Here is a 19,787-nt window from a genome sequence, read left to right as displayed (position 1 = left end):
GATCATTTAACCTTCTTTTCTCCTCTCTTTATGTACTTAAGAAAACTGCATATAAAAAAGAATTATTTTAATAGCTAATCTTTTACAAACCTTCTTGTCTTCACTTCTGTAATCCATCTACCCGTATCCATAACTGGTCATTTAAAAGGAGTGTTTTGAATCATAAAAATGTAAAGCCATACTGGGACACTGCACACTACAATGTAGGCTTTTTACGTTGTGAATATGTACATACACATATGTGTGTGTTTTTGAAATATCACTCCAAACACTTTAATTTTCATTTTTAATATTAATTTCAACTTTAATTTTAATTTCTTAATATTAATCAAGTTATATGCAAATATAACTCAGATTGTCCTGCAGAAGAGAATGTTTCCAGCAGGTTTGGAGGTTAGGAGTTTTATACTGTTGAAAAATACGTACTTTCTTATCATGGGAAAAAGTCTTCAAGAATCTTAGTAAAAAGCATCAGAAAGTTTATAATAATCTTTCTAGTTCACAATATCTGCAGAAAATACTGGCATGTCTGTCTTAGGGCTGGAAGGTACGTTCTATGACGAGCAGCTAAGAACTTTGGGCTTGTCTAGTTTGGAGAAAAGGAGGCTGAGGGGCAACCTCATTTCTCTCTACAGCTTCCTGAGGAGGGGAAGTGGAGAGGGAGGTGCTGATCTCTTCTCCCTGGTATCCAGTGACAGGACGCATTGGAATGGCTCAAAGCTGCATCAGGGGAGGTTCAGACACGACATTAGGAAGCATTTCTTTACTGACAGGGTGGTCACACACTGGAACAGGCTTGCTAGAGAGGTGGTCAATGCCTCATGCCTGTCAGTGTTTAAGAGGCATTTGGACAATGCCCTTCATAATATGCTTTAACTTTTGGCCCTGAAGTGGTCAGGCAGTTGGACTAGATAATCGTTGTAGATCCCTTCCAACTGAAATAGTCTATTCTATGTCCTCCAAGGTTGTCTTGTTTGGCACTGGTAATGGAAATTTCAAAAACACCTGAAGTCTATATAGACTATATAGATATGCTATATAGGTAGATATTGCTATATAGATCAAATCTAAAATATTAAAATAAATAGAAAATTAATTAATGGAAATCTCTTTAGAACAAGGTATAGAAAGAAGACACTGAAGGAAGCCTGCATGGTCAAGAACCTTGACTTCTTATACATTAGACCTCAGTGGTTAAACACATTGCACAGAAGTGAGGTGTAGCTGTTTCTTACATTTTCATTTTATTCTCTCCTTTTCCCTTTTGCTCCTTGCTAAGAATTACCTATGTAATTCTCTTACCTATCACCTCACCTGGTCTGTAACTTGTGCCCTCTTTTGGCCTATGGTCATATTTTGATTGTCGATCTGTGTTATTCTAGCAATGCTGTGGAGGTCCTGCCTTAAATGAGTAAATGTGTACAGCCAGAAAGAAGTATAAGCATTTAAAGTTTTAAAACACGTTAATAAGATTTAAAGTCCACTTGTAATGTGGGAATACCAGCCTACTTAGACAAGACATTGGGCACAAGGGGCAATGTGGGACTTCCTGTGCTCAGTAATTCAGTGATGCTGGAACGGAAAAGTGACATTTTTCAACAGAGTGAAAGCATCTAGAACAGAGGAGAAAATCAGATGCAAATGCTGTAAACATGAAGGAAGAGAGGAGTCCAGGCAATCTAGAAGTCTGCTGGTGTTGTGGGAACTTAATTATTATCAGAGGGGCAAGGACTCACACAAAGGGCACTACAAAGGCACTACAAGAAATTGGGTTCCTGACTCTCAGCAATGTCAGCTGCCCTGAAAAAGGGGCTCAGTGACACAGATGTGTGATGGAGATCTGACTGAAACCAGAAAGAGGCTATTGAGCCAAGCGAGCACTTACACAATCCTCTAGGGAGCCTGTTGATGCTGGGCTCACTTTCTCCCTATCTGCCCTTGCCAGTGGGTACAGGTGCATTTTCAGAACAGAATCTAACACAAAGTCTGTTTTCCAATTGTTGTTTTAGCTGAAATAGTAATACAACAAATAAATTTATACTGCCCTACCTAGAAGAAACCTAAAGTAGAAAGGTATATCCTCCTTTTATCTGCATGTGTGTCTTGCAAGTTTTTTAATGTTTAAATAGCACTTTATATATCTACATACTGACCACTTCAAAAATGTATGAGCACTTTTAAGTAAAATCCATGAGCAATTTACATGTTTCTGCATAAAAATGGTGCCGTACAAATGTCTTTGTAGGTATTTAACTACAGATACAACTACCACAAGGTAATCACATGTACTTTTCTCTGCATGAAGACCTCAATTAGTCTAAAATACATACTTTATGAATATTTTCAGTATTATTTGGTATTTTCATTTCTGTGTTTGGTTAGGTTATTCTTGTATTTCAAATGTGGATATTTTAAACAGTATAATTTTTTAAGTTGTCTTACACATTCCTCACAATGTCCGGTTAAAATTTAGACTTGAAATCAGAAATTACTAAAACCAGAAAGCTACCTTTGATGAAGGACACCAGAGCAAGCGATAGTTCCCAGGAAGAAGCAATAGACCAGTGGGCCAGGAGACGGAAACAGTTCAAAGACAGCAAAAAATGCAGTTCAACTGGAGGAAGCTCCATAAACAGCACAATCACTGAGGGATCAAGTGAGTACATTAGTCTTATGATTGTATTCTTTCTCCTTTGTGTGATTGACACTCTGACAGGGTTTTCAGCTAAGGAAATTGATCTTCAGTTCATAACCTGAGTCTCTCTCTTAGTCATTATCATGAGGAAGCGTATTTTATTCAATGGAACTATTGCTCACTATGGGAGTTAGTATCCTCTCTCCTTCATATAACCAAGCGAACAATCTGACTGAAAAAAAGCTCATTCTACCATCCTTGTCCATAAGCAATTTCTGTTAAGACAAGCTTTAGGCACAGACAAACAGGAAATCACTTACGGCAGCAGCTTTGAGGGTGTAACAAAAATCATAATCCTGATGCTTACTTTGCTTATGTCAAAGCCATGGTGAGCTGAGAGTCCTTCTCTCATCACTAAGATAGCCACCTGCTCCACCTTCTATTTTCAGGCTTGTTGCCTAGATTGTCCTTCACTGTCCCTCCAGTTACTGGAACAGTTAGTCCCGTAGCTGTCTCATTAAGAAATCTGTCACCTCGCCATATGCTTGAGCCTGTACCAAACTTATCAGCTTAAATCGCATGGGAAGGAATTTTAAAGATTAACTGCTTAATGAATTTACGTTTCATGCAGGTGGAGTCCCCAAACAAGGACTGCACAGTCTAGGAGAGAACATATGTGGTACTTCTTACTTCACACCTCCATTGCCTCCTGTTTTGCTATTTAGTAATGTACAAGTACCTTGTACAGATGAAGAAATGTGCACCTCCCTGTGGAAATATTTTGTGATACAATGTTTACTTTTGGAGAGGGAAGTTTTATTTGTAGATGTATAGCCTCCTTTTTGAAGAAGGTTAAATCCAAACCTATAGAAGACAGCTGCAAGACTTCAGTGCAGGTCCAATACAAGATAAACTGTAAATATGTTCTGTCCCTGTACTGAAGAGGTAAGTCCTACATCAGCAGGGCCTCAATTCACTACCTAAACATAGGTGTCAGTTGCCAGCTGGGACGCCAATAGGGTTCTGAGATATGTGACCTACAGGGGACCCTTGCCTTTTTGAAGCAGTAAGTGGACAGCAAGTGAGATACCCTAAGGCATCTAGTATGGTACTAGCCACCTATGTTCAGATAACTGAGTCTATCCCTAAGTTTTTAATGGCTGTTAACAAAGCAGCAGGGATGACTGACTTATTTCACGTGGAAATGAAAAAGATGTTTATTGGTAGTAGTTTCCATTCTTTGCCCCTAAGAGAGATTCTAGTCCACAGCAAGATTAGAAAGTTACCATGTCAAACCACCAGAGCTCAAAAAACCTATCAGGAGATATATACACCAAGATAAACTGTTCGTTGATTTCAACAGTAATGTCTCTTTAATATAAAGCTGGACCATAAATTTTACTAGATCAGGCACACGCTGGTTTCAAAGAGAAAATATATTTAAAAAAAAAAAAAAAAAAACCAAAACCCACACCAAAACAAACAAACCAAAAAAAGATCAAGTTGCAACAACTAGAATTGCTTTCCTTGAGACAAAGCTTTTGGTAGCACATGGCATGAACCTGAAGTGGCCTCCAGAACAGGTGATTGAGCAGACAATTCTGTCACAAATCCTAGTATCTAATCATTTTGGATAGTATGCTACAGGCCTGAGACTTCTGTCCCTTTTGCTTTGGTAGCTAGGCTGTTCCCTGGAGTTTGCAGACTTGAGACAACTCTAATCGATATTTGGAAGCAGCAGCTCCTTACACACTTACTTCCAGCAGCTGAGAAGAACCTAAGCACAGTTTGTTCTTGCCACTCATAAACTGCTCAGTTTGGCATCTGTGCCAAAAGCTAAAGGAGGGGAGAGGTGAATAGACATTCAAGAAATGTCTTGGCATAACTCCATAATGCCAGCGTGGTAGCATTTATTTCTGTGGTTTTGCGTATTTGCCACATTTGAAGCTCTACTACAATTACAACAGTTCAGTATTAAACTGGGAAAATACTATGCTGTACTGAATTGCTCAGTGCTAGTCTAGGTTTTCTTAATTTGTAAATTTATGGTAGCAAGCTTAGATGTGCTTTAAACGTATCAGCCTAGTAGTATTTATTTATTTGGGGGTTTTTTTTATGTACTAGTAGCTTTTTATACAGTTAATCCTGCCATCTCATACTGTCTGCATAAGGGAGAAGCTGGTGGATGTGTATTTGTCTACATAGGTAGAGTTAAGCAAACTGTCAAAGTGAATGTTAGATGTATTCAGGAAGTAACTTGCTGAACAAAACCAAATAAAGGTTAATTTTTATCTTTTCTGTTTTGAAACTGGAAATCATTCTGCATAATTGCCACATCAAACACAGGATAAACAAAGCAAACAGATCCTTTCTCCAGCTGTAGTAAATCTAGCTGCATTATACCAGGCATTTTGACTGAAAGAAGCAAGATTTATTTTTTCCTCTCAGACACTTTATACTAAAGCATTTTTTCAGTCTCTGACGTTTTATACTTTTATATGCCTTTCACCATCCATTTTTAGCTTTGAAGTTCAAGCTCCTGGTCTGCTTGGGAAGTTGTCATACCATTGCATAGCCTTTTTCTCCACAGTCAAACTGCTGTTTATAGCCTGCCTGTCACACAGCCAGCTGCCTGCTGTCCTATGTCCTTGTGAGGCTGAACATTACTGCTTTTTCCTTTAGCAGAGAATTAGACCTCTCCTCCATCTCCATGTTAATCTGGGTGACATGGTTTGACTCAGTGGACCCATTGCAAGACATTGTGAATGTAAATTAATATAAAATATGAATCTGAGAATCCTCATGATAACACATGAAACATTATACAAATATTCAACAGCCTAGGACAAGCCAGAAGTTCTATATTAAAAAAAAACCAAAACCCAAAACAAAACAAACAAAAAATCCAAAAAACCCAACACCACCTATTCTAAATACACTCATCTGGAAAAGCTAAGATTAAACAAACAGCAAATATGGTCATTATTACCTGAGTCATGCCAGTTACTTTTCAGCTTCTTTTTTGTCTTCCCATATGCACTGAACTCGTACTAAATTTCTAGAAAACTAGAAATTTCCTAATCAAATGGGCCACACAAGAAAGCTTAGCAATTGGGTAAAGTCAGACTTCTCTTAAAGAGGTGCAGCTCCTGTTTTGACAATTTGCATTAAAACTTCACTTGGCATTCAAGTTTAATATGCAATAGCATCCAATATTGTGTTCTTGTATTTGGACACCTTTTCAGACTGCCCCTTTAACATCAGCAAAATTGCAGAACTAAGTACAGACATTACAGACAGTTCATTAAGAAGCTTGTGGCATTTATTCCATGCTGACTGACTGAGGTCTGTTATTTTTCAAGCATTTTCCCTCTTGACATTACTTTTACTTGTTTTATCCTCATGACAGTAAATTCAGAGGATGCTCGGTCAGTAGATCTGGGACTACATTCTGAAAATGAGGACAGAGGTTTTTATACAGAAAACTTTCATTCTGCTTCCTGGGTTTTCAGAGGAGATGATGTCTCTCCAGATAATAGTCCTAGATGTCTCAGCAAACGGCCGAGACCAGTGGCAAGTAAGTTGGCTAAAGCAGCAGGTAATAAATGTCATAAAACTGTATTTATTTTGGGCACTCTGAGGATTCCAGGGGATCCTCATTTCCAGGGGATCCAACATTTTGGAGAAGATGCTGGATGCTTATGCTGAGGATAGAAAAAAGAGCAACCCAAGAAGCTAAAAGGTTATAAAAATTCATAAATAAGTAGTTCCTATTTAGCTACTGCCTTGCAAAATATCATAATTACTTGACAAAATTGATACTGGTAAAAAGTCATAACTAAACCTCATCTCTTGCTGCATGATAAGAGTAGAAGCAATGTAATGTCATAGCTTCTTCAAACATGGCAAAATCATAGAGAGCTATTTGTGGACATAAAGTATTATAATGGTCATAAAATCTGTTCTCCATCAAACTTTCAAACATAGTAGATCCAGAAAGAAAAGAATCCAGTTTGCTATGGATAAGAAGGGTTGTTCTATTTGTAGTTTAAAGCCTGTCATGCAAACAGATATAGTGAATAACTTTTGCAGGGTGATGGGAGGTTTTCCGTCACTTTTCAAATGTTAGGTTACTGAAAAGTAACACAGTTCAAAGAACTAAGACAAACTGAAATCCCCCTGTAGTTTTCCAGGAGGTAGTTCTTTGCTGGAGTTCATAAATCATTCACAATATGAGAGGAAACAAATGTCCTCTATAAATCTCCAGATATGAAAAATCTCCCTTAAAATATATGAGAATATTCTGGAGAGCCATTTTGATTGCCTCTTCCCCCAGGGGAAAGGTCAGAAGTGCAGCAAGATAGTTAAAGTAGGTGTTGAATTATCCATGCTCTTTTAGACAGGTAACGTCAATTGGCCTGCTAGTAAAGTAACCTTGAAAGCAATTTCTATCTTCCAAATAGTACACGATTTGAAGACAAAACAGCTGTCATAAATTATTAAATTGGCCTCCATTAAACAAACCCAGTAAAACAGTCAAATGATCAAAAGCAGACACTCTGAGAATTCAAATTTATACTGAAGTCCTTCATGAGTATAAGATTTAATGAGCCAGACCATTTGAGACACAATAATAATACGAGACCCTGAGAAAAAGATGGAACTAGGCAATTAGACCCTGATCTTCCTTTTTACTGAGGGTGATCCCTTAACGTGTTAAATTCTGCTGACTTGAAAAACATTTCACAGCCACTGGTGGCAGGAGATGCCAGTGTGGTGGGGGGTTGGACTAGAGGACTAGTAGGCAGCGGGAGCAGGGAGTGGACAGGGAAGGGTAGATGAAAGCAAAAGAAACAATTGGTATCCAAAAGACAGAGACCTTCTAAAAAGAATGAAACTACAAGAAACAGATTTAAACTCATTTGAGAATTTAGAGTATATTTTGTATTTGCAGCTTAGAGGTCTGACACAGACAGCAGGAGTGCTTTTCTATCCCAGAACACCGTCAGTAGACTGGAACATCTGAATGCTTTTCCACCTCCTCATTATGAAGTCCAGGCATTTAACTTAAAATGCTCATGAAAGTACACTTCATTGTTGCTGTCTGTCTTTGCCCTAACATGAATGACATTTGATCAGTTATGGCATGAGGGGAGTACGCACTGGCAGAGGAGTAGCACCAAACAGCTAGGAGTGATATGGAAAGTGTCCTAGCTGTTTGCAGAATCAATAACTGTCCATGCCTATAGATAAAAAGTTTTAAAAACACGCTGCTGCTTATTAAATTGAACTTGACTTGCAGAGAAAAAGAGATGTCTTTTTTCCTCTTTTGCAGTTCGTGAAAGAACAGTGAAGATTGCTAAAGGAACTGGCAATTACCCTTGGGGTTTCAGGATCCAGTTCTCAAAGCCTATCCTTGTGACTGAAGTTGACACAAGTAAGTTGTGTTTGTACTAGTTAACTTCTCCTGTGAAAATGTATGAAAATAAATATACACTATTTAGTAATATACTATACTATAATATAGTTAATATAATATACATTATATATAATGTGTGTTTTATAATAATACATAATATTATTATACATAAATAATTTCCATAATTGGTGGTGTAAGGTGTTTAATAACATGTTCTTGAACTGCTCATGACAAACGATCTTAGAGCCCCAGTATGCCTGTGGGTAAACCACACTCCACTGTTCTGTGTCCTTCCATAACAGTTGATACCTCATGCAAGTGTCTGCATCCAGCCTCTCTCCAGATGTAAAGTCTAGAACTTCTGGGGATTGACATCCGTTCATGACAACAGGCCTTCAAGAATGAAATGGAGGATGTAGTGATCCTCATAACAACATTTCCAAAAGTCTTATTAGCTGGAGACGCTTCTGCTTTGATGGTTTTCCATCAAGCCATCTATAAAATCTTAAGAGGTGTGCTGTTAAGATTACACTTCAGGTTAGTCCGATGATTGCGAGGAACTCCAGAAGAAACTCACAAAACTGAGTGAGTGAGAAAAAAAGTGGCAGATGAGTTTCAACAAAGATGAAGTGTCAGATAATGCCTTTAGAAAGGAATGATCTATACCATGCCTACGTGATGGACAACACGGTATTGGCAGTTACGCTCAGGAATGAGATCTTGGGAGTCACCACTGAAAGGTCACTGAAATCATCGTCTTTGTGTGCAATGACGGCTTAGAAATCTGGCTAAAGGCTGCCACCATCAGTAACAGCCCTGAGAATGAGACACAGAGAGTCAGGGTCACTTTGCCGCTACCTAAAAGCTTGGTTCACCCAAATCTAGAGTACTGCTTGCTGTACTGCTTTCTGCATCCCAGGAAGGACACAGTAGAATTAGAGAAGGAGCAGAAGGTACAGGAGACTCTGATAGATTTCTACTACCAAAGGCACATATAACGAAAAATGTCATCCTAGACCAAGAATGCTGGTGAGTGCCTCCTAGCAAGGCATCTAAGAATAGCTCTGTCACTTTGCCAGCCTTATGTATTATATTGTCCAGCTTCCTGACAACACTGGGAAAGCCTGTGAATTCAGAGGCTTGTGAATCCATTAGCTGAACCCATCATTTTAAAAACAGCCTGCTGAGCTACTAAATAGGGTCATCATTAAACACCACTAGGGAAGATCAGAAAAGTCAGAAATCTGAGCAACATTCAGAGAAAAAAAAATTACATATCTGAAAAGGTCAACACTTTACTAACACTTTACAGCTCTAAGACTTGTATTAGTTAGACCCCTTAAGGTCTGATCATAGTTAGATTTATACCTCAGTTATACTTTTTGCATGACACTGCTTTTCAGTTCTAAAAGTCATTCTAACTTGTTGCCTCAGAGCAAATGTTCTACTTATTAAATACTAAAAATAAAGCCTTCAGTCCAGAAGAGGAACTCAGGCAAAGCACAAACCTATTCAAAAGAAATAAGGGAAAATGTTGGAAGTGGTTACTTTACTTTCTTTATGGCTATGCCTATTGTTTATCAAAGGATCTCTTAATCTTTTACTGTAAACTACATGAAAATAAACATGATTTTGACACCGGATCCTGGAGATCATTCTGTATTCATACATGTCTGAATACAATTTCCATTGTCAACTGAAGCTTTGCCAATAATGTAAATCTAAAAACCCTTTGCTTACAGAATACTATACAAAGGACTTAGTAAGATTAAACTGTGGCTAAAGTGGCTATGTAATGTTCTTTATCCTGAAAGAGCTACCTAATTTGAGCCCAGAATACTTTTTTATAGTCCTTGAGACTAGATAATCTTCATAGTATAACTTATGTGAAAAGTGATATACTGTGAATCTGAGAAAGTAATTTTGAATGAAAAAACTCATTCTGCTCGTCTTATTAGAATGTTACTTTTGACTACAAGGTTAAAGATCAGTATCGTTCATTGGTGATTATTTTAAGAAAAAAAAATTACTGGGCTCAGCCATCATTTGTCTAAATAGCACAACTGTGATGATGTGTTTGTGCTTGGACAGCTAGCTGTTATTCTCAGATTGCTGGGAATTTCAGTACCTATTGATACAAAGTTATCTCTGTTGCAAAGAAATGTTTCTTCTCTCCAACATTAAGTTTTAGATTATTTCCCAATTGTAAACATGCAGATTCCCTTAGTGTTCTTAAATCAAAGAGTATAACCTCCGAAGAGGTCTTTCAGATTAGAATGTGGGAAGGTTTTTTATCTAAATATAGATAAATCGTAGGTCATGCATACAATATTAGCCCTAATACATACCAATTTACCCTGTAACCTACTAATTAAAATTAGATATAGCAAAACACCTACTCATATTGTATATCACTCCTCTTAAATTTATTTGCATGGGTTTTTTTCAAATGCAGTTGTTTTAAAACAGCAACACCAACAACAGAAAGACCTATTCTTTTTCACAGACAAACTTCTAGTACAAGTCTGTTTTCTCAAAATATGACTCATTTCACAAAAACAGACATAAAAATTGCATTTGTATCCCTTTTTGTTTGCACACTGAGACATTATTTTAATAATATTTTAAAGACCACTTATGATCATAAAGTCTTGTATAAGATCCTCAGGGCCAGAACAAATCAAAACATGCGGGCATGTGCAGATTTGAAAATTATTTGTAATACACATTAGAGTGAACCATGGCTTTTTTGTGCCTGTTTATTATTAAGCTTTTACTAATCTCTTCCCTACAACTTGTAAGCATCCTCAGAAATACACTGAATGATCGCATTTACTGCATGATAGGGTACAAAATCTTTTAAAATACACATTAAATAGTATGGACATGGAACAATATTTTCCAAAAACATTTTTTTCACAGTACCTTAGGAATGCTTAATTATAAATGAGAAGGAAAAGACTGTGTCTGAGAAATTTGTAACTGGGATTTAAGACACTGTGTATTGGTGCCTCTGAATGGAGCATATTTATCACTTCCCTAATTTGCCTCTATTCCTGTCTGGCATGTGTCTGAGCCCTACTTTATTAGGTGTGCATGTGCTTTGCAACAGTTAGCAAATAAACAAAGGTTCATATATTAACAAATCTGATTCAGTCCCTCCTTCACTGACCCTTTGTTAACTTACTATGTTATTTCCTCTTAAAGACAAAATCCACAAAATACTGTAGCCAAATTCTGTTAACCAGCAAGAGAAACCATAATAATAGATGTTTTCTCTACTGAACATTGCACCAGATCTTTGTTTGCAATTCAGGCCAAAATGTTCAGATACTGAAATGCCTATTTGCATCTTAAAGCATTTAAGTCCTAATGGCTTTTTTAATGAAATTTCTCCACTGCCAGTGATCTGGTCTGGTCTTGAACCAGTACCTAAATCCTGAAGTTTCATTTACAGGCAACTAACAGGTTGCTCAGAAAAACTTGCTCCACCTCCAAGTTGTCATCATGAAGGTCCCAAACCATAATCCTTGACTGGTTGGACAGACATCTGTTTTGCTAGAAAAGCTTGATTACACAGACATGCTTGATATCCTAACTCTAAATAAAATGGTTTTTTTATTCCAGACAGTGCAGCTGAAGAAGCAGGGCTTCAGGTCGGCGATATCCTGATAGCAGTCAATGGAACTGATGTCGCCAGCATGCCACATTCAGAAGCTGCCAATCTGGCAAGGAAAGGTAAGTTTGAGATCACAATAAATTACACGGATGGGTCAGGATTGCTGTACAATGCTCCAAATACATCCAGACAAGGCGGGTGATGGATGCAACAGAAATCTTAATTAACAGTTTAATACATTAGTATTTAATGCAGCAGCATTGCCTAACTCACTTTTTTATCTAGACCTTGCTAGGAACACAGAAGAAAATGGACATACAAAATATTCCCCAAAGCACATGTGACAGTAACGCTTTTCGCTCTCCTGCCTTAAAGAAAGCGACTGAGAAAGTCCTGAAAGTGACTGCAGAGACACCAATACCTTATTTATGCCTTATGCTTCCTCAGGGAGAAACTTCACAGATTGGTTCAGTGCACCCAGTGGTTATTTTTGTGTCAGCAAGACCTGAAGTCTAGTCAGGAGAGCAGAGAGGTGGTTTCATGAGGCACCCTTTTGCAGCACCACAGAAACAAGGAGTCAGTGATATTAATCATGTATATTCTTCCTAGAATTTTGATGACTAAAACCCAAAGATACCCATGTTTGCATGCTGAAAGTTAAGCTACTGCAGTTCTTTTATTTATCCCAGATATAGTTTTGACAAGGGCTCACAGGAAATTCAATAAATTAAAATGCTTTTACAAGACAGTGACAAATTTAACTTGACACATACCAAGTTCTTTAGTTATAGAGGTGCCATTCACACTGTTACATTTAAGAGTATGTCAAGTCTTTTAGTAGATAAATCTCTGATTACTGGGTATTTTTAACTCCTCAGAGAACACCCCTTGGCCTAAATCTTGGCACACAGGCAGCATTCGCAAAGTCAGATGTCCCCAAAAGAGAAATCCAGCAAATGTTTTGCAAGTGAAAATACCTCATAGTCACATTTCTCAATCCTCTTTAAGGCATTGCCACCTGCTCTGAAGTAGTATCTGATATAATCAGAATTTCAGGCCTTTAGAGTCAAAGCCATAGATGTATTGATAGCATCAGCGAACATTATGAAATTCTGCCTCATTTTTGATAACAATAACAAGTTTTCAGACAATCTTGCAACTTAACATCTCCTTTGAGCACTTACCTTTTGCAAATTATAAGTAGAAACTTTAGCACAGGTTAGTCTCCAACAGCAAATCCCCTCAGTGAGGGGCACAGATAGCAGAAAAGGTTAGTAGACTCCAAGACATGGAAAAGAAAGAATTCTCAAGAGTATATGTAAAATAACAGAGACTGAAAGTGACCCTAAGAGCATTCCCAGCAATTTTTCTATAAACCCCAGTTTATGTACACCCATTCTGTTGAAAGAAGGCCAAATATTGCTTGATTTAATTCACCATTTCCTAGGCTGCTCTGCTCCTTGCTGCTTCTAGATGCTACATTGGGAGGAGAAGGGCATGGGATAGAATACTGCCTTCCTGCTCTGTACCCTATAGGTATATTCAAAAATATTGACAGACTGGATTATAGTTTTGACCTATGTTTTCACATTCTTCATGTAATATTTTAGGTCCTGATATCCTGACTATGGTGGTAGGATCAGATATCAGCCGTTACCCTAACACCCCCAGACCTACCTGCCGAGGATATTTGCACAAACGAACACAGTCAGCGATATTGAAGGGCTGGAGAAAGAGGTGGTTTGTGCTGAAACATAATGGCTACCTACACTATTACAAACACAAGAAGGTAAGGAGGGAGGCTGGTGAGGAAGCAAGCTGTGTCCTGAACTACGAAGTGCAGCAGTATTGTACTCCAATTCATTATCTTGACTTGTAGTATTTACAGAGTAACACCAGCACTAAAGATGTTTTTGTATGTGGTATATAGAGGAGGCTTGTTGAGCAGTTCTGCCTTCCTATATCCTAGTCACAGACATAGACACTGTCAGGCTTTTATGGATTCACATTTAATCCATAGTTCTGATCATCAAGAAGTCTATGAATTGAATAGGCTCTGGGAGGCTTTGGATGAGATGAAGTAGTTTCAGATGTGTATTCCATCTACCATTATATGTATTTTCTTAAACAGGCATGATCATGAGATTTCTTTGTGTCTGTGAATAAGCTATAGACTTGCACAGAAACATATTGGGAAGTTTCTTCAGAGTAGCATTGCCCAGCACTTCATTCTCTGTCATGCGAGCAGGGACCCGTATAGTACTTAGTACTCCTAAGTAGTATACAAGACTTTAACTTCATCTAACAGTAGACGTCCAAAAAAGGAGTAAAGCAGGTGCTTCATGAAGATAAATTTTTTACTTGTCTTTATCCTGAGGGTCCATTTTAGTGTGGCATAATTTACAACCCTCTAGTTGTATAGTGAGTCTTAATGGCACTAAATCAGTGGCTTCACGGTTATCTCAGCTACAAACATTTGAGTATTCTACACAGTTATTCGCCACTAAATAAATGAATAAATAAAGACATCGCATTTAAAAAGGAAAAAAACAGGGAGTTTTCCCTTGAAGCAGTTACCTACGGGGGTGACTGTCCGGCGGGTTCAGTCAGGGCGGCGCTGGACAGCTCCGGGAGGCGGCAGCGCGCGCCGGCCGGCCCGCGCCCAGCAGGTGGGGGCGCGGGCAGCGGGCAGCGGGCAGCGGGCACGGCTCACAGCCCTGGCCGCGGCGGAGCCGGTGGACTTACCTGCCCTACAGTAGCGTTTTACTGTGGTCTGTGAGGCGGTCAGCGGGTGCTGCATGTAATTACAAGTTACTAATCCCTTCCCCTGTGTAGCTTCGTGATGAAGTTATTCATTGGGAAAGTTATGCCTATAAAATTGAACAGATTGATTTCAAAGCTTTCAGGGCTTTCTGTGGTAAAACATTTTACAGCTTGTAAAAAAGATTCAAGGTCATCCACTTAGCATTCATTTTAACCTGGTTTCAAGAAAACTTAGTGAAGCTGAGAAAATTTGCCTCGGTGAGGGATTTATCACTAGGTGAAGCCCATGTAGCTTCCAGGAAATCTTCTAGCTAACCTAGGAAGGGCATCAGTGGAAATATCAGCTGGTTAGAAACAGGTAGAAATGTGTTTGTCTCCGACACACAATTTGAACACATCAGTGAAATACACCCATGTCCACCCTTGATCAAAAACTACGTGAGAACCTGAGCATGGCACCAAGTCCTTGACCTGTAAGTAGTTTTTATCTTTGCTAACATGGTCATGCACCTTTTGGTCAAGTCAGCACATGAAGGATGTAGATATACCTGTACCCATATACATATGTGGACATACCAGCATAATTTTGCAATAAACATGAATATAATCTAGACAACAAGATGGTGTTAAGGAAGTTCAACCAACAGAAGACAATAGGGAAGCTAGTGCTGCAGGCTTCACTCCTGATAATGAATCTAGCTTTATACTGTTTTTTTCTAGTATGCCATCTCTCTATTTCATACATCAGTCTCCCATCTATGTATTTCATTTTTTGCTCATATATGTTTGCCTGTTTGGTCATTTTTACATGAATAATAGAGCCACTCCAGTAAAATCCTCACTTGAAATTTTTTCGTTTTTAGTAAAAACTAGAAACCAAATTATTTCTACCTGAAAGATGCTGATGCAATGCTTTCCAAGGACTGTACTTTGAGGACTGCATGAGTTAATCTTTATAGTTCAAGATCTCTGATACCCCCCACAATGCATTCTGGTCCCTCCTCCTGGTGATCCTAAGCGTAGTTTTTCATGGACAATACTGTTAAAACAAAGAAAAGAATTCACATGAGGCACTGCAGTTTCATATCCGAACTGAAATTAATCAAGCTTTCAACATTTAAGCTTCTTGATCAAAATCAAACACTTCTGTGCAAAAAAAGACATTTTGTGAAAGGTAATTAAAAATTATAGAAGGAGTTGTCTCTTCTACAATTCTCTATCCACCTGACATTTCCAGCAGAATATCTGGTAGGCTTATTTCTCTGCATATGCCATGATATACACACTAGCCATCTAATCAGGGTTATGCTGCAGAACCACTGGGTGTACAACAAAGTAGTCTGGCTTTCCATCATCATTATTTCAGTACTACTTATTCTGGTCTCAAAACAAAAACAAATAAGCAAGCAAATCACACACTGGAAAAGGATACAAACATATAGAAACATATACAAACATTTGTTTGAAGAGAAGTTTTTATTTTACCCTAGTCAGGTCCTTCACCAAACTCCTGAAATGTAAAATAAAAAAATCTAGTTATGCCTTTTAAACACTCTCCACTTTCCAATCAGTTAAGTACCTCTGAAGACAAAGAGTGTTAGATAAATTGGTTTGAGGATTAGAAAGTGCCCCATAATCTTACATTCATTAATATTTAATTAAATTTTCTTTTATTTTTTTCAACTAGCAGGTTTCTTTTTAAGCCTATCTTTTCTTCGCCAACTAGCTTTGTCTTATTTACTGCACTGAAAAAATAACTATTTCAATCATACCAGCCTTATGTTTTGATCATAGGCTCTTTAGCCATTGAAAGAGTGCGTTTGCTTTTGCTTAAAAAGAGTAAATAAATTTAAAGCACTGCATAAACACTTTATAGTAATAACTACTGCTTATTTTCTTGCATTATCCAAGACTAGTGCCATTCAACCACTTTTAAAATTACTTCATACCATTTTTTTGTCAGCTGCTCTCTTTGTGTCTCTGGATTCTAAAGAATACACTGAAATATTGCAGTACTATTTTAGCAACTGAAAGCACAAGGACCTTCTTCACTGCCTCATGTGCTTACAGAGTATTCTGAAGAGTCATTTAGTAAGACAGAAGGATACTTAAATGCAAATACACTTCTTTGATGGGGATGACATGTCCATCCCCCCATGATGATGGGGATGACAGTCCATCTACACCAGAGGTGTTGCCTAGGTCAGAAGAGCATACTTCTCATATGAACACCACCTCCACAAGGAAGAGAAGACGGGTTATAGTTGTGGGCGACTCGTTTCTGAGGGGAACCGAGGGTCCGATATGCCGGACGGATCCTCCTCTTAGGGAAGTCTGCTGCCTCCCTGGGGCCCGGGTGAAGGATATCACGAGGATACTCCCTAGCCTGGTACAGCCCTCAGACTATTACCCTCTACTGCTCTTCCATGTGGGGGGCGATGAAGCTGCAACACAAAGTCCTAGAGCAATCAAAAGAGACTTCAGGGCCTTGGGACGGCTAGTAAGGGACTCGGGAGCACAGGTTATTTTCTCCTCTCTCCTTCCAGTTGTGGGCAGTGACACTAGAAGGAACAGAGGTACCCAGTCTATTAACGCATGGCTCCGTGGCTGGTGTCATCGCCATGGATTTGGGTTTTTTGATAACAGGATGGCCTACACAGCACCAGGCTTGCTGGCGTCTGATGGGATTCATCTTTCTCAAAGGGGAAACAGAATCTCTGCTCAGGAACTTGCAGGGTTCATTGACAGAGCTTTAAACTAGACTCGAAGAGGGAGGGGAGTAATATCAGGCTTGCCCGTGAGAAGCTGAGGGACGACGTGCCACGGTTAGAGGGAGCGGGTGCCCGTGAGGGCACTCAGCCTGTGTCTCTGAGATGTGCTGGGTACACTGGTGCACAGCTGAAGTTGAACAGAGTTGAGCTAGGGGATACTGAGGCAATAGGAGACAAGAGAGAAATGCCAGTGAAACACCTCAAAGCACACAAGGGGTGTTCCTCTATGAAGGAGACATGGACGACAGCCCAGCTGAAGTGCCTCTACACCAATGCGTGCAGCACAGGCAACAGGCAGGAGGAGTTGGAAGCCATTGTACATCAGGAAAACTATGATATGGTTGCCATCACAGAAACATGGTGGGATGACTCACACAACTGGAGTGCAGCCATGGATGGCTATAAACTTTTCAGGAGGGATAGGTGAGGCAGGAGAGGTGGTGGGATAGCCCTATACGTTAGGGAGTGTCTGGATAGTTTAGATCTTGATGATGGTGACGATAGGGTGGAGTGTCTATGGGTAAGAATGAGGGGGAAGGCCAACAAGGCAGATATTGTGGTGGGAGTCTGTTACAGACCACCCAACCAGGATGAGGAGACTGACGAACTATTCTATAAGTAGCTGGGAGAAGCCTCACGATCGCTAGCCCTTGTTCTTGTGGGGGACCTCAACCTACCGGATGTCTGCTGGAAATACAATACAGCAGACAGGAAACAGTCTAGGAGGTTCCTGGAGTGTGTGGCAGATAACTTCCTGACACAGCTGGTGAGTGAGCCAACTAGGGAAGGTGCCCCACTGGACCTCTTGTTCACAAACAGGGAAGGAGTTGTGAGCCATGTGATGGTTGGAGGCCGTCTTGGGCAGAGTGATCACGAAATGATAGAGTTTTTGATACTTGAAGAAGTGGTGAGGGGGGTCAGCAAAACTGTCACCTTAGACTTCTGAGGGCAGCCTTTGGCCCCTTTAGGAGACTGGTCGACAGAGTTCCCTGGGAGGCAGCCCTAAAGGGCAAAGCAGTCCAGGAAGGCTGGACATTCTTTAAGGAGGAAGTCCTAAAGTCACAAAAGCAGGCTGTCCCCAGGTGCTGAAAGATGAACCGGCAGGGAGGAAGACCGGCCTGGCTGAATAGAGAGCTTTGGCTAGAACTCAGGAAAAAGAGGAGAGTCTACAACCTCTGGAAGAAGGGGCAGGCAAGTCAAGAGGACTACAAAGGTGTAGCAAGGCTGTGCAGGGAGAAAATTAGAAGGGCCAAAGCTGAGCTAGAGCTCAATCTGGCTGCTGCTGTAAAAGACAACAAAAAATACTTCTTCAAATACATTAGCAGCAAAAGGAGAGCCAAGGAGAATCTCCAGCTTCTAGTAGACGGGGGAGGGAACACAGTGACAAAGGATGAGGAGAAGGCTGAGGTATTTAATGCCTTCTTTGCCTCAGTCTTTAATAGCAGGGCCAATTGTTCTCTGGGTACCCAGCCCCCTGAGTTGGAAGATAGAGATGGGGACCAGAATGGAGCCCAAATAATCCAGGGGGAAATGGTTAGTGACCTGCTGCACCACTTAGACACTCACAAGTCTATGGGGCCTGATGAGATCCACCCAAGAGTACTGAAGGAAGTGGTAGATGTGCTCACCAAGCCCCTTTCCATCATTTACCAGCAGTCCTGGCTAACTGGGGAGGTCCCAGGTGACTGGAGATTAGTGAATGTGACACCCATCTACAAGAAGGGCCAGAAGGAGGACCCGGGGAACTACAGGCCTGTCAGCCTGACCTCGGCACCGGAGAAGCTGATGGAGCAGATCATCCTGAGTGCCATCACACAGCATGTAGAGGATAACCAAGGTATCAAGCCCAGCCAGCATGGGTTTAGGAAAGGCAGGTCCTGCTTGACCAACCTGATCTCCTTCTACGACAGGGTGACCCGCCTAATGGATGAGGGGAAGGCTGTGGATGTTGTCTAGCTAGACTTCAGTAAAGCCTTTGACACTGTTTCCCACAGCTTTCTCCTGGAGAAACTGGCTGCTCATGGCTTGGATGGGTGTACTCTTTGCTGGGTAAAGAACTGACTGGATGGCTGGGTCCAAAGAGTGGTGGTGAATGGAGTTTACTCCAGTTGGTGGCCAGTCACAAGTGGTATTCCCCAGGGCTCTGTGTTGGAGCCACTCCTGTTTAATATCTTTATCAGTAATCTGGATGAAGGGATTGAGTGCACCCTCAGTAAGTTTGCAGATGACACCAAGTTGTGCAGGACTGTTGATTGAGGGTAGGAAGGCTCTGCAGAGGGACCTGGACAGGCTGGATCAATGGGCCAAGGCCCACTGTGTGAGATTCAACAAGGCTAAGAGCCACGTCCTGCACTTGGGTTACAACAACCCCATGCAACGCTACAGGCTTGGGGAAGAGTGGCTGGAAAGCTGCCTGGCAGAAAAGGACCTGGGGGTGTTGATTGACAGCTGCCTGAATATGAGCCAGCAGTGTGCCCAGGTGGCCAAGAAAGCCAATGGCATCCTGGCTTGTATCAAAAATAGCGTGGCCAGCCGGACTAGGGAAGTGATCGTGCCCCTGTACTCGGCACTGGTGAGGCC

At 40.3% G+C, this 19,787-nt stretch overlaps 1 protein-coding gene across 1 annotated transcript in view; it reads left to right on the top strand.

Moving 5' to 3' along the window:
• LOC140651467 (uncharacterized) overlaps window positions 1-19,787 on the top strand; it is a 39,911-nt gene that overhangs the window by 4,048 nt on the left and 16,076 nt on the right. The window contains exons 3-7 of the mRNA XM_072860939.1: window positions 2,474-2,656; window positions 6,045-6,212; window positions 7,971-8,072; window positions 11,682-11,792; window positions 13,284-13,462. Coding sequence (XP_072717040.1) covers window positions 2,474-2,656; window positions 6,045-6,212; window positions 7,971-8,072; window positions 11,682-11,792; window positions 13,284-13,462 — 743 coding nt within the window. The remainder of the gene's footprint in view (window positions 1-2,473; window positions 2,657-6,044; window positions 6,213-7,970; window positions 8,073-11,681; window positions 11,793-13,283; window positions 13,463-19,787) is intronic.

The sequence above is a fragment of the Ciconia boyciana genome, chromosome 4 (genome assembly GCF_034638445.1).
Source record: "Ciconia boyciana chromosome 4, ASM3463844v1, whole genome shotgun sequence".
Classification (NCBI taxonomy): domain Eukaryota; kingdom Metazoa; phylum Chordata; class Aves; order Ciconiiformes; family Ciconiidae; genus Ciconia; species Ciconia boyciana.
This window is presented reverse-complemented; position numbering and strand designations above follow the sequence as displayed.